Source organism: Maylandia zebra, unplaced genomic scaffold, assembly GCF_041146795.1.
Source record: "Maylandia zebra isolate NMK-2024a unplaced genomic scaffold, Mzebra_GT3a scaffold01, whole genome shotgun sequence".
Lineage (NCBI taxonomy): Eukaryota > Metazoa > Chordata > Actinopteri > Cichliformes > Cichlidae > Maylandia > Maylandia zebra.
This window is the reverse complement of record NW_027490031.1, coordinates 1,068,317-1,084,391: the sequence shown is the minus strand read 5'-3', so window position 1 is coordinate 1,084,391 and position 16,075 is coordinate 1,068,317. Positions and strand designations below refer to the sequence as shown.

Here is a 16,075-nt window from a genome sequence, read left to right as displayed (position 1 = left end):
AGCACGGGGCACCGCGCGATAGGCCCCGCTGATCGTGCTGTAGCAGTGGTCCAATGTCCTCTCCTCTCTGGTCGGGCATTTAATATACTGCTTATATTTCGGAAGCTCATGGCTCAGATTGGCTTTGTTAAAGTCCCCAAGAGCAATGATGAGAGAGTCCGGGAATGTCCGCTCCATGTGCAGTATCTGCTCCGCGAGTGCGCACTGAGCTGCCTGCGCATCCGCGTCTGGCGGGATGTAAACAGCGGCCAGGATGAATGAAGCAAACTCCCGCGGAGAATAAAACGGTTTGCAGTGAATAAAAAGATATTCCAGAGAGGAAGAGCAGTGCTGAGCAATCACTGTCACATCTGTGCACCAGCCACTATTAATGTAGAAGCAGACCCCTCCACCTTTGGTCTTACCAGAGAGAGAGGCCTGCCGGTCCGCGCGCAGCAGATGAAAGCCCTATAGGTGACATTTCATTACAGTTTGGTTGCCCAAAAGTCCTAAAGGCGGTTAAGCCTTAATTTTACACTTTTATAACGTTCTAGTTCCCTGCTTCCTGTGGCTGCACACACCTACACGGCTCCACAGCTTAGGTCTTCCAATGATTATATATTTGTATACATATACTTATATACAATACCTAAATAATACCTACTATTAGGTGTTAGGTAAGGTATTATCAGTCAGCTGAATGAAAAACACTATGATCCTATGAGCTGCTATCAGGGCTGCTCCATTCTCAGGATTCTCATCCGGATTATTAAAGCAGCAAATGTAAATCTCATTGAAATGAAGAAGAAGTCCAAGTTTAAGAAAGTTTGGCTAAGCAGAGGGTGAGGGAGGGTGGAGGGAGAGTAGAGTTGGGTTTGGTGGACAGGTAAAGCTGGGTGTTGTCGGCATAACATTGGAACTGAATATTATATTTACTGAAAATGTGTCCAAGTGGGAGGAGGTAAATAATGAGAAGGAGGGGCCCAAGGACAGATCCCTGAAGCACCCCAATAGAGGCTGTAGAAGCTGAGTAGGATGAAGTTAGAGATGGTGTCAAAGGCTGCATTCAAATCGAGGAGAATAAGGATGGAGATGAGACAGCTGTCATAAGAAGGTAATTCGTTATTTTTATAAGAGCAGTTTTGGTGCTATGAGATGGGTATCGTTTAGGTTTTATCCGATACCAGTACCAAACCGGTACTTTTGAAATGGTGCTGGTGCTTAAACGGTGCTCAAACCGGTGCTTAAAGAATGGAGAACACAAAATTGGTCCAAAAACCTCTCATGTTTAGCTGTTTTTTTTTGTAAAAAGATAACAATGTTAGCCTTTTCTGCAGCTATGGGGGATTTATGGCAACGCTCTTGGCTGGAAGCAGTGCTTAAACAATGCAAAAAACACAAACTTTGTCCTAAACCTCTCATGTTTAACTGTTTTCCACTTCTTCTTTGGTCATTTTAGCCCTTCTGGCCAGGGTGAAGGGAGTATCTGCCATCAAACAAGAAGACAGCCGCATGTAGCTATGATGATGTTTGCTAGTTCACCTTACATGCATTAATGTAATAACGTGGTTAGCCTACTCAACGTAAATTACACACGAACAACATTAAGCTACTCACGCAGAGAAGAACGGCTGCTGCTGCCATCATCATCCTCATCATTTCTGCTACACTGGCAGGGCTAGGGGCCAGGACTCTCCTCTTCGGGTTTTTGGGGGATGTTTCTAACTCCGGGTCTGATAACAGGCAACTCACGTGCAGTAGATGCGCACGGTGTGAGGTCTTGCAGCAAGCTATCAAATACGGCGCATCTCTCGGCTTTTAACAAAATGCTATATGTCGCCAGGTATTTCATCAGATTCGAGGTGTTACCTCCTTTGCACAGTATCAGCTTGAAGCACTTGTTGCAGGCTGCTGAGTTTGCATCTTTTGCTTTGAAGTACAGCCAGACTTTGACCGCGTCGCTTTGGGCGTTTTTAATCTGTAGCTCTGCTCTACAAGAACGTACGTACCTGGGCCCGCCTACTACGCTCGCAAAGGTAAAATGATTGGCTGAAATCCAAGTGTATGACATCTCAGGAAAAAAAAAAGCACCGAAATAAAGCATCGAAATGTGAGCTGCTTTTCGGTCTGGTTACTACCGTTTATGTCAGAACCGGTGCCATCATAGCACCGGACACCGGTACCCATACCTATATGAGAAGGACGAAAACCAGACTGGAACTGTTTGTAAAGGTTATTGTTGGTAAGGTGTAGGTGAACTTGTGAAGCAACTATTTTTTCAATAAATTTTGAGAGAAATGGTAGATTGGAGACGGGACGAAATTTATTAAAGGTATTGGGATCTACACCTGTTTTTTTCAGTATTGGGGTGATAGCAGCAACTTTGAAAGAGGCAGGAACAGTTCCAGAGGTGAGTGAAGAATGGATAATGGCAGATATTAGGGGAAGGAGAGAGGGTAGACAGGCCTTGACTAGGACTGTAGGAAGGGGGTCAAGGTGACAGGAATAGGACTTTGATTTGCAGATGAGATCAGAGATATCAGTGACAGAGGGAAGTTGGAAGGCAGAAAGGCAACGTAATGGGGGTGGGGTTGAGATGGAGGAGCTAAATGGAACATCAGGAGCCAGGTCTTGGTGTATTTTATTTTTATTTTTGCAGTGAAGAATAGCATTAGAGAATCACGGAAGTTAGACGAGTAGAGACGATCGAGTAGAAAGTCAGGCAGCCTGGGAAAAGAGTTTAATAGTGAGAACAGTGTCTTAGTAGAATCCTTGCTTGAACAGACAATGGTGGCGTAATAGGCAGATTTAGTTTGGCTAATACACTCCTTATAAAACAGAACATGATTATTAAACATTTCCTTATGAATAGCAAGGCCAGTTTCCTTATGAAGGTGCTCAAGTCGTCTGCCTTTAGCTTTCAAAAGAAAGAGTTCAGAAGTGTAACAACGTGCTGAGTTAGAAAAGGATACAGGTCTAGTTTTTAGTGGAGGGAGAGAGTTCAAAATACTACTAAGGCTATGATTATTATAAGAGACCAGATCATCTGGAGTAGACAGGTTGCTGAGAGATAGACAACTAGAAAGAGCAGAAGAGAGGATATCAAGATTTATTTTCTTGATATTCCAGAAAGAAATGGAGCAGGAGTTCTTGATTATGGAGAAGGTCATTTGGACATTAAAGGAGAGAAGCAGATAATCAAAGATTGGTAGCTCGTCGGCTGTGCAGTTTGAAGAAGTAAGGCCGGAGCAGCAGACTAGGTCCAAAGTATGGCCCTTGGTGTGAACAGGGAAGTTTATGTGTTGTTTAAAACTAAAGCTACTGTTACAGATTCAAATATTGGGGATGGATACAAGAGGAAAAACCACAATAACAACACTGGTCCGGCCGGGTTGAGTCAAACGATGATTTTAATGATCACACGTGTGGGAGATGGACACCGTACGCAGACAGCATCAGATCTCAAAATGGTGGAGCATTGATCAAACTCTTATAGCCTCTGGTGCCCCCACCTTATCATAAGAGCCTACACATTCACACTCTCTCTCACACAGCGCCTAAGCTACGACCTTGGCTCCCTGTTTATCTGCTCCTGCTGAGATGGGGCAGAAAACTCCAGCATGTTCTCTTCTAATCAGACAAATAAGGCGATGACTTTCTGCGAACAGTATTTCTTATAACTCAGCAGTATAATGCATCATAAAACAACATCATTCATTCACAATAAATCAGCAGTTTAATGTAATGCAAATCAGTTTAACAAATGCAATAGTTATCGTTATCAGCTTCTTCTAATTCAGGAGAATAATGCAAACTAAAACTACATAATAATTCACAATCTTTAATTAGGGGTCTAACATGGCATAAAATAATATTATAATCCCACACTCCCCCTGATGAGCTCTTTAGAATAAAGAGCTCACCTACACCCTGTAATACAGTGTTCCCGGGTTCATTTCTTCTTACCCCTGAGGCCCTTTGTCCCCCTTTAGGTGAACCGTATGTGAGATGACCTCTGTGTCTGCACAGTTCAGATGCAAGAAAAACAATCATTACAACAACAATAGTAGGTACAGATGACACTCCCATCACTCCCCAGTTCTCCCACAGCTTTATTTTGGTGCCACCTTATACCCCTCAGACGTACTCAGACTAGAACCTCTGTCCAAGGAGCTTTTAACCTTTATTTTATTGCTGCAGCTACCAGTGTCGTCCAGTTGGGTGATCCTCTGCTCTTCTTTCGTCAACCTCAGGGTTTAGACAACCCTTCAGTCGTTGCACAGATCAGGGGATTATTCTGCCCCGATTTCAAACAACAATCTGTGTATTCTGGGGTCACAACTGTGTCCCCCAGAAAAAGGAACAGGAACGTGTCCCCCTTTTGACCAAGAGCCTCTCGAACCTCGTTGGTCTGGCGTTCCTGGATTTCTACCAACCCCTTCATGGTTATTGCTGTGTTTATGGGATCCATCCTCTCCGGGTCACTAATCGGAGCCCAAATGCCATGACACCTGAACCCAGTTGGTGTCTTAGCAGTCACTGTGTCTGTCTCTGATGCCAAGGATCCTCATATATCTGTGACCTCGTCTGGTGTCTGTTCCTTTCTCTGTAAGAAACAGAAAACCAAAACACCTCTCTTCCTAACCCTAATAATCTAATGTTGTTATCTACTGACCTTCTAGTGATTCAGAATTGGTTTAGAATATTCAGAATGTTCAGGACGCTCTGACCCAGGGACTTATTCTAATCATAACCTATGTGTGTGTGTAAGCGTGTTTGCATTTAGCCCTCTGCACTCAAAGTCAATACCTGCAATATATCAGTCCGGACCATCACGCCGAACGAAGCTTATGACCTTCAAAAGACCGAGTGCCAACTCATTATAAGCACAATTGCAAGGTGTGTCTGAAAATTATTAAAACCACTCATATTAACAAAAGACATCAAAAACAAATTAGCCATTTTTAATTCTAACCTTTGCCCCCCCTTTTCACAAAAATCATGTGTTTCCTTCCGCCTACTGTCCCACGGTTTCCTCTCCAGTGTGGTACTCAGCTTCTCATGAACACAGGCATTTTATCTTCTAAACGCTATTCAGTTCATTTCAATGATTAACGCTTAAACATGGAAATAATGATTTATGCTTCTCACTGGTTCTCTAAAAAATCTGGAAACCTTTTGGATCATTATTAGCTTAAGTTTTACCATACCTAAGTTATTAAAAACACAAATGAAGTCATAAAAATGTTCATATAACCCTTGTTTGATGTTAAAACTCAACTTCCCCCCCTTTTTGACACATTCCCATGTGTCAATTCAACGGAGCTAGAAAATTAAAAGAAAAGGTTAGTGACCTCATATCTCAGAAAGTATCAGACTTTCTCCTATCCAGTGTCGTTGCTCCAGTCCTGTCATCCTGTGCCAGGGAATGAAATCAATTTTATTGCCATGTTAGAACTGTTCAACTCCTGGCTCCGCCCAGAGCCTGCATCCGCAGAATTGCCTAGAAACAAAACCTGTATTAATATGAACTTCACATATAAAAACGCCTCTTATAAATTTTATTTCCCCCTGTTTTTCCCTCACTGACCACAGCAGGGGAATCTATGTCTTGATTCAGCTATGAATCCAGCTCCCCTGATTCATCACTGAGCCCCACCATCACTGGCATCCGACAGGGTGGTGCTGCATATTCTTCCTTTAATGTCACTATTTTCAATCTGTTAATTAAAGTGCTTAAACATGAAGTAGACTGCGTCCACAACAAGTCAATACAGCTGTAAATGTGGCCAATTATCAATCTATTACCAATCAATAACAAAAGATAGCTTTTATTTTATGCTTGCTTTTAGTCAACCACTCACCCAGAGGATCTCCAATCCCAGAAAAATCCTTCTCCTCATTTAATAAGTCCGTCCTCCTTACATGCCCTGGCAACTGGTCCATCCAGAGCCAGATCATCTTGAAATATATACACAACAAGCCAAACCACACCTTGGTCACACCAACCCTTTTCCGCCCTGAAGATGTCCAACGCCATCTTAGTCTGGACTGTCAAAGGTGACTTTAACGCTGACTGTTCCGACAATCCATTTTATAACATTTCCTGGTCAGATTAGCCAATCTCTGCACACTGGAATAAACATAATCAACATGGTCAACATTTTTACTGCGTATTATTTCACCATCTTATTGATTCCAACGCTCCACCCTTATGTGGTTTGCTATATTATGTTTATTTAGAACTCCGCTCTGTCTCTAAATGTTTGGAGAATTTTTCTTTTTCTCTGGCTTGAGGCGGAGCTAACTGTAGCTGCACAGAGCACGCAGCCAGCTCGGGAGCAGCGGCTGGGGTTTTCAATGCAAACATTCTGTCGGGGCTTTGTTAGCAAGATGCAGTCCTCAACTGGCTGAACAAGCCAGACCATGATCATACAACAAGCCGATCTACTGACTGAGCTGGAAACAGGGATAAATGTACGTTTTCTAAGGACAGCGCGAAAATGGTAAAGAAAGAAAAAAGCCACCTCTTTCCTATCGGTGGAAAAATGTACCATGTCGACCAATTTAAAAAAAAAAAGTCAGCACGTGGGATTTGGCTGTTTAGGAACAGAGCAAAGTTTTGGGAGTGACCATAACGGCCACGAGACAGATTGAGCGAGCAAGTGAGAGAGAGCGAGTTTTTAGATGTAGGAGATTTGTGACGTTTAGTGTGGCGTGTGCAGATAAGATAAGATAAGATAAGATAAAACTTTATTAATCCCTCGGGTGGGTTCCTCTGGGAAATTCGGTTTCCAAAAGCACAGCACTGACAGAAGTTACAGTTACAGAATATTATATATATATACACACACATATATAAATACAGAGACATATATAAATAAAATATACGAAGGGGATAAATAGAATAAATAGGAATAAAAATAAAAATACAAGTGAATTGCACATTTCAAGTATTGAGGTCTATTGCACCACTGACTATTAAGAAAAGTATTGCACAAAAGGTATTGCACAGTGAAGTGAAGAGGCACTACAGCTTAGTTGTTCCCCCTCCTTTGTCCTCCTGTCTCCCCTCCAGAGAGGAGTTAAACAGTTTGATGGCGTGTGGGACAAAGGAGTTTTTAAGTCTGTTAGTTCTTGTCTTGGGGAGAAGCAACCTGTCACTGAACAGACTCTTCTGGTTGTTTATGGCCGTGTGCAGAGGATGCCCAGCATTGTCCATAATGTCCATCAGTTTCTTTAATGTCCTTTTCTCTGCCACTGTCACCAGAGTGTCCAGCTTCATGCCGACCACACAGCCAGCCTTCCTGATCAGCAGTGTTGGTCAAGTTACTTGAAAAAAGTAATCAGTAACTAATTACTGATTACTCCCCCCAAAAAGTAATCCCGTTACTTTACTGATTACTTATTTTCAAAAGTAATTAATTACTTAGTTACTTAGTTACTTTTTAAAAACACGATTTACAACCTGAAGAGGTTCTACTTTTTCTACATAATCCATCATACAAAATGTAAGCAAATGGAAAAGTCTCTTTTTTTTAAACTTGTTTTATCAGTTTTAATCTTTTAACTTTATGCATCAAGCAAAAATATAATTATATGCAACATTCTCTGACTGGAATAAATTAGTTTAACATTTAAACCTATTTTCTGCACATTCCAGCTCATAAAATAAAATATTTTTTGTGTTTACACTCACTCTTTCAAATAGATGCAAGTAAAACACAGCAGAAAATAAATAAAGTCAAAGACACAGCGGTCCTGTTGCTCTATTTTCACCTGTAAAGCAGGACTGGGCGTAAGCGGAGGTTTACCCTGGTGCAGGTGTGCTGCGGTCAGTTGAAGAATCCGCGAGTTTCCCTGTGAGTTTCCCATTACGTCGTTGCGCACTCGGCGCTTGCTTGGAAGTTTAGGGGTTTTTTTCGCTGTAAAAAGTTTTCTTCCCACGCACAACGGACGCTAATGTTTTTGTCACTTTTTATGGAATCAAACTCAAAATAAGGTCAGTACTTCCAAGCTTTAAACGCTGCACGCTCATACTCTCTCCCACAATCGATATATGATCCATTGTTGATCTGCACACAGCTGTTGTCACCAGCGGCGCACTTGCTTACGTCACTGTCATGAGACATTCTCGCAAAAAAATCACGGTTTTAGTAACGCAGTAGCGCAGCGTTCCTACGGGAAAGTAACGGTAATCTAATTATCGATTTTTCAATAGTAATCCCTTACTTTACTCGTTACTTGAAAAAAGTAATCAGATTACAGTAACGCGTAACGCGTTACTGCCCATCTCTGCTGATCAGTTTCTCCAGCCTGGATGAGTCCTTCTCTGCTGTGCTGCTCCCCCAGCACACCACAGCATAGAAAAGTACTCCAGCAACCACCGACTGGTAAAACATCCTCAGGAGCTTCCTGCAGATGTTAAAAGACCTCAGCCTCCTGAGGAAGTACAGTCGGCTTTGGGCTTTTTTATACAGGTGCTCTGTGTTGCATGACCAGTCCAGTTTATTGTCCACCCACAGCCCGAGGTACTTGTACTTGTTGACCACCTCCACCTCCTCCCCCTCTATCTGAACCAGCAGTGGACCTTCTCTGGACCTCCTGAAGTCCACAACCAGTTCCTTCGTCTTTGAGGTGTTGAGTTGCAGGTGGTTTGTGTGACTCCATGCGACAAAGTTCCTCACCAGACTTCTGTACTCCTCTTCCTGATCATCCCAGATACACCCCATGATGGCCGTGTCATCTGCAAACTTCTGAATGTGGCATAATTCAGAGTTGTAGCAGAAGTCAGAGGTGTACAGGGTGAAGAGAAGAGGGGACAGCACAGTTCCCTGTGGTGCTCCTGTGCTGCTGACCACAGTGTCAGACGTGATGTCCTTCAGCCTGACGTACTGTGGTCTGTCGGTGAGGTAGTCGGAGATCCAAGCCACCAGGCAGGGGTCCACCTCCATCCTGTTCAGTTTTTCCTGAAGCATACAGGGCCGGATGGTATTAAAGGCACTGGAAAAGTCAAGAAACAGGATCCTGACCGTGCCTTTTCCCCCATCCAGGTGTGATTGGGCTCTATGCAGGAGGTACAGGATGGCATCCTCCACTCCGACATCCGCCTTGTATGCAAACTGTAGTGGGTCCTGGGCATGTTGTACCTGTGGTCGGAGGAGGTTGAGGAAGAGCCGCTCTAGAGTCTTCATAAGATGTGACGTCAGTGCCACCGGTCGGAAGTCATTCAGCTCATCGGGCCGGTTCCTTTTGGGGACCGGGACGATGCAGGATGTCTTCCATAGGGTGGGCACTCTCCCCAGTTGCAGACTGAGATTGAAGACTCGTTGTAGCGGCTCCCCAAGTTCAGCAGCACACACCTTTAGCATCCTAGGACACGCCTTGTCTGGACCTGGTGCCTTTCTGGGGCGAAGCTTCCTCAGTTGTCTCCTGACCTGATCCACTGTGACACTGGGAGATGTTTGGGAGGAGGGGGGGGGGGGGGGGGGGGGGGGGGAGAAGATGTCTTGCTGCTGAGAGAGGGATTGGAGGAGGGGGGTGTCATAGTGTCAGGAAGGGGGGGAAGCGAGGGAGGTAGGAGAGTGGGGAGAGGACTCTGTAGTAAAGGTGAGGGTGAGGGTGGGGGGGTTGTGGGCTGGTCAAACCTGTTGAAGAAGTTGTTGAGTTCGTTTGCCTTCTCCACAGTCCCCCCCCCCACTGTGCTTTTCTTGGTGTTGTGGACTGTGATGGTTTTCACACCATTCAAGACCTCCCTCATATTGTTCCTCTTCAACTTCTGCTCCACCTTCCTCCTGTAGGTGTCCTTTGCTTCCCTCAGGCAGCGTTTCACCTCCTGCTGTGCTGCTTTCATCTCCTCTTTCACTTTGCTCCTGAAAGCCTTCTTCTTCATGTTGAGGACAGCTTTGACTTCCTGTGTTACCCACGGTTTGTTATTAGGATAACACCGTACCGTCTTAGCAGGGGCGACTGTGTCCACACAAAAGTTGAGGTAGTCTGTAAGACAGTGTGTCACCCCCTCTATGTCCTCACCATGTGGGCTCAGGAGCACATCCCAGTCTGTGGTGTCATAGCAGTCTCTCAGAGCATCCTCCTTTTCTGGGGTCCATCTCCGGATGGAGCGCGTTGTGACAGGCTGCCTTTGGACGAGGGGTGTGTATTGTGGCTGTAGGTAAACCAGGTTGTGGTCTGACTTCCCTAGTGGGGGGAGGGGGGTGGCTCTGTATGCATTTCTCACATTGGCATACAGTAGGTGTAGTGTAGTTAGTGTGTTGTGTTGTCTTGTGTAGTTGTTCGGTTGTATAGTCGTTTTGTTTTGTGTGTCAGTGAGGGCACTAATGAATGTCATAAAGGCACATTTGTTTATCCCTGTGCTGTATGTAGTCAAAGGAGCTTGCAAAGAAAAGCGTCTGGACTTCTTTAAGTTGCTTGAAGACGTTTCACCTCTCATCCGAGAAGCTTCTTCAGTTCTAAGGTCAAATGGTGCAGAGTCCCAGATATAACCTAGTGGGAGTATCCCCCCACAGAGGGACAAAAGGACCCCCTGATGATCCTCTAATCGCCTGAGCCAAGGTGTGAAACTGGGTGTGGGTCCCAATCAGCCAGAGTTTCGGGTGAGTTCATTGTGAAACCTGGCCCCACCTTATCATGCGAATTCCTGAGATCAGATGGCCCAGGATGTGAGTGGGCATTAAGGCGTCTGGGAAGGGATCTCAAAACTGGATTATAGATGGCAGAGAGTTGGTGTCGTAAACCACCGCCTCTGTTCAAAGATGGTCGCTCACAGTGGACATAGATGGCTTCTTTCACTCCTCTTTCAAACCATCTGTCCTCTCTGTCCAAAATGTGAACATTGGCATCCTCGAAAGAGTGTCCTTTATCCTTAAGATGCAGATGGACTGCTGAGTTTTGTCCTGTGGAGGTGGCTCTTCTATGTTGTGCCATGTGCTTGTGAAGTGGCTGTTTGGTCTCTCCAATGTAGAGGTTGTTTGGTCTCTCCAATGTAGAGACTGGATCTCAGTGCAGCATTTGATACAGTTGACCACAACATATTACTGAAACGACTTGGGTAGGTCTTTCAGGAACTGTACTTAACTGGTTCAAAACATACTTAGAAAACAGGAAATACTTTGTATCAATAGGTCACTTCACATCTGAGCAGACAAGTATCACATGTGGAGTTCCCCAAGGTTCCATCTTGGGACCCCTTCTGTTTAACATTTACATGCTCCCACTGGCACAGATTATAAAGAACAACAAAAATAAACTATCATAGCTATGCAGATGACACACAAATATATATCACAATGTCACCAGGAGACCGAGGCCCTGTGCAGGCTCTTGGTAAATGCATTAAGGAAATTAATGACTGGTTGTGCCACAATTTTCTCCAGCTAAACAAAAACAAAACTGAGGTAATAGTCTTTGGTGCCAAAGAAAAACGATTACAGGTCACCAGAGAACTTCAATCTATACATCTAAAAACCACAAACCAGGCGAGAAATTTGGGTGTAGTGATGAATGCAGACCTAAACTTAGAAAAACACATTAAGACAATAACAAAGTCAGCTTACTATCACCTCAAGAATATTTCAAGGATAAAAGATCTGATGTCTCAACAGGACCTGGAAAAACTAGTCCATGCATTCATCTTTAGTAGGCTTGATTACTGTAACAGCATCTTTACAGGTCTACCTAAAAAATCAGTCAGACAACTACAGCTCATTCAGAACTCTGCTGCTCGAGTCCTCACTAAGACCAAAAAAGTGGACCACATCAGTCCAGCTCTGAGGTCTTTACACTGGCTGCCTGTCCGTCAGAGGATAGACTTTAAAGTTCTGATGCTGGTCTATGAAGCTCTGAATGGTTTAGGACCAAAATACATCAGTGACCTCCTGGCCCAGTATGAACCTTCCAGATCCCTCAGGTCATCTGGATCCGGTCTTTTATCAGTTCCCAGAGTCAGTTTATTTAAATCCAGGTTGAAGACCCATCTATTCTCAGCTGCATTTGAATAAAACACCAAATCCACACTTTTAAGCTTAAATTTCAAAACTTACATTTTAACTACTGATTTTATCTACTGTTCTGATTTTATCTACTGTTTTTTTTTAATCAATTCTAATCATGCTTTTTATTTTATTTATTTATTTTTTCTGTCTCTGTAAAGCACTTTTGTGAAGAGTTTTATTCTAAATGACACTTCTTCAGCTGAGAGTCTCAGAGTGAAGACACACACACATGCTGCAGAATTTGCTATCAAGGGCGGTCACAGAGTGCTCACACAACAGTGGGGGCCCTGTGAATGTGCGCTCTGTTCTTGCACTTGTGTTTATTTCTATACAAAAATAATACAACAGTGAATACTTCTATTCCTAGACAGAGGAATGTTAATGCGTATGCAGGTGTATGTGTGTGTGATTCTGAACGACGCGGCCCCTCTTCTTGTTAGGGAGTGCAGATAAAAGTGTCCAGCTCTCCTCTTCCTGGGAGTGAAACTGCTTGTTCAGCTATTATCACTGTGGGAAAGAATTTTTAAAACAGAAACAAGTCTTGTAGTGGACAACAGTCTAAGTCATCAAAAGGTCAACATGCAGTATTCTATCATATGCAAACTTATAACATTAAAAGCTTATACTGACTACTAAGTACAATTTTCTATTGACAACTTTGAATCACCTTGTTGCTGAATTGTGCTATATAAATAAACTTGCCTTGCCTTGCCTTGCCTCTCAGTCCCCCAGGTGGAGGTGGAGTCAGGGGTGGAGTCTGTCCAGCTGCCCTGCCACACTACATTTCATCTGTCTGCAGATGCCAAAGTGGAGTGGATGGACAGTTACACAGATGTTGGGATCAGCAACAGAAAGGTCCATGTGTATGAGAACGGCTCTGACCAGCCTGAAGAACAGCATCAGGTTTACAGAGACCGAACGAAGATGAATGAAGACCTGCTGAAAACTGGAGACCTCAGTCTGGCCCTGAAACACCCCACAGATGGAGACAACAGGACCTACACCTGCACAGTCTACAGCAGGGAGGGAAACATCCTGCTGAAGAGAAAGGTGGAGCTGAAAGTCAGAGGTCAGTGCTGTAGATACAGGTCAAAGTTTACAGGTCATGTAGGAGTTTATTCTCTAAAAGCTTTTAATTTTAATCTATTTTCAGTTGAAGTAATATAAATTATTTGATGTTTTCATCTAAAAGTAAAGGTCCTCATCAGAAAGAGTCTGACAGAAGCTCCTCCCTCTATACCGCAGTAGACTTCTATTAGACGTCTCCAGATTCCTGAAAGTTCACACAGAAAACTTTACAAACAGCCAAATAAAAACTATTGAAAAGGCTTCAAGATCACAAAGTGCTCTGTCACAGCACATATGAGCCATTAAGAAGTGCACATTTGTGTTTTCCATAGTCCATTTGCAGAGTCCAAGATTTTAAGTTTGTATCCACAACCTGTTGATCCGTGTCTGACTAACAGCAGCGCAGGAAGCCCTGCAGTTACAGAGAAACTGTCTGAGTCGCATTGTTGCTGCAGTTTACCTGCAACTGCTGTGAAGAAAAAGTCTCACTGTGTTTGTGTTTGGTCCTAATCTGCTGCCTGTCTGTTTGACATGCTGGATTTCCAGCTGATAGATGACAGATTAGAAACTGATCAGTCTATTGATCACACAATATTCCATCAATAGAACTGATTTGACTTTGATTTGTGTAACAAAGCGATTTCCACGTCTCCTTCATGATGTGACAGTGTCAGAGCTGAATGCACTTGTAGAGTATCATGTTTTTATGGCTCACATTTAAAGTGTTGCAGCTCTAATGTACAGCTGTCATATTAGAAATAGAAGCAGCTCTGATTTTAGTGCTCAAAGAAATCTATGAAGTGATGAATTCACACATGAACAGTTTTCTGCAGCGTTCCTCTCGGCCTTATTTGCAGCTCCACTCTTGTTTTTGCTCTAATAATTATTTCTCTCCATGAGCTGTTTCTCTGCCTGAAGGAGGCGCCACTCCATTGCTTCATTTAGGCAACGTCCACACGGTATTTTTGAAAACGCATATTTTTCTATGCGTTTTCACCTTTTGTCCACACGTAAACGGCGTTTTCGGTCACTGAAAACGGAGATTTCTTAAAACGCTTGCCAGGGTGGATATTTTCAAAAACTCTGTTTTTGCATTTACGTGTGGACGAGAAAAACGCAGCGTCAAATAGTGTGCGCCTTTTTTGACGTCACACTGTGCGCCACATTATTGTTTCGGTGAAATGAATTTCTACAATACTGTTAATTCTACTCTCTGCAGTGTTTAAATGCTTACATATACACACAGTTACTGTCCCTCCACACATACGACTCAGTTCTGCTTCTATGCCCCATCTTTGTTTACTATTTCCCACCGAGGCTTCTAGACTTCTGATTGGCCAACATTTCTACACGGTTGGGAATATATTGCCACCTGTTGCTTTGGCATGTTCCTAGCAGCATTTTCCTTCATTTCAGGGTTTACGTGTGGACGGGATTATTTTTTAAAACGAAAACGGAAAATCTCCGTTTTTCAAAAATACCCGTGTATATGTGTGAACGTAGCCTTAGTGCAGAACAAGAGTCACATGATGCTGCTCTGTGAACACCAATCATACTTTGTACAGCTCATGTTGTGTTTGTTATCCTCTCAGTCTGTCAGGTAGAGGTGAATGAGGGGGCGGAGTCTGTCCAGCTGCCCTTCAAAACCACACAAAACCTGCCTGAAGATGCTGAAGTGGAGTGGAGAGACAGTTTAAACAAGAAGGCCCATGTGTATGAGAACGGCTCTGACCAGCCTGAAGAACAGCACCAGGTTTACAGAGACCGAACGAAGATGAATGAAGACCTGCTGAAAACTGGAGACCTCAGTCTGACCCTGAAACAGCCCACAGAGAGAGACAGTGGAGAATACAGATGTGAAGTCTCGAAGAACGGACGGATAAGATACAAAACAGTACAGCTCAAAGGTTTGTTTGATTATTTGTGTGTGTGTGTGTGTGTGTGTGTGTGTGTGTGTGTGTGTGTGTGTGTGTGTGTGTGTCTGACTGTCTTGTGTCTCCTCTGTAGGGAGAGTTCAAGTCCAGGATCAAACAGGGGACATCAGGAACAGAAGCAGCTCCATTGATCCGACTCCTCTGATGGCTGATCAATCAGTTTGATCTGTGTGTTCTTTGATTATTGATCAGTGAGGTCAGAGTGGAGTCAGTGTGTTGTTGTTGTTGTGTGTTTGAGACTTTTAGTGTCCATGAAGGTCTCTGCTGCCGTAGATCCTCTGAACTGTGACAGAGGTCTCACTCTGGAGGAAACTCTCAGCACTTTCCAGCAGCTCCTCCATCATGGAGGACGTTCCCTCACTGTAACAGGTGGAGGAGAGAGGAGAGGAAGCACAGGTGGATCCTCTGAGGAAGAGGAGCCTTCCTACAAACCACATGAGGGCGTGGCCTTCAGTGGTCGTGGTCCTAAACACGGCATGGTAGTAATCAAGTTCATATTCAAAGACTTTATTGTCATTGCATTTGAAAACAGCAAAATTTCCATCACATATAAGCAATATTTAAAAATAAGTAGAGGTTAATAAAAGGATCTATGCTTTCATGAATACTCAAACTAATAGTCTAAAAAAATCTCCACTACACAGCAAAATCTCCAGTGTTAAATTAACACTGGAGAGTGTCTATATGGGTCCACACCTCTGAGTGTTAAATTAACACTTTTGACAGTGTTATATGTTTAAAAGTAACCTAGTCAGTTTTGAAGATTAACAATGGCTAACATTGAGCAGTGCTGATTTTCTAACACTGGAAAATAACTCAAAATGTTAGAAATATTCCAGTGACACACCTGCATCGGGATTCATTCTGAGCTGATTTCAGCTCAAAACTTCCTGTTTCATGTTCAACACATCAGACACACCTGCAGCTAACATAGCTTACCTTAGGAAGGTAAGCAAGCACACCTAACCCTCGTGAGCTGTTATCTCTAGGAGCACTATTAACCCTTGTATGGTGTTCGGGTCTGTGAGACCCGTTTTCAGTTTTTTTCAAAAGAAAAATTAAACAATTAATTACCCGGGTCCA

General features: G+C 43.5%; 1 protein-coding gene across 1 annotated transcript in view; it reads left to right on the top strand.

The window, feature by feature from the left end:
* The window catches only part of LOC101477651 (uncharacterized), a 29,418-nt gene extending 13,993 nt beyond the window's left edge, over positions 1–15,425 (top strand). The window contains exons 9-11 of the mRNA XM_076880872.1: positions 12,715–13,059; positions 14,651–14,965; positions 15,066–15,425. Of these exons, the coding sequence (XP_076736987.1) occupies positions 12,715–13,059; positions 14,651–14,965; positions 15,066–15,157 (752 nt within the window). The 3' untranslated portion in view covers positions 15,158–15,425. The remainder of the gene's footprint in view (positions 1–12,714; positions 13,060–14,650; positions 14,966–15,065) is intronic.
* Positions 15,426–16,075: the final 650 nt, after the last annotated feature.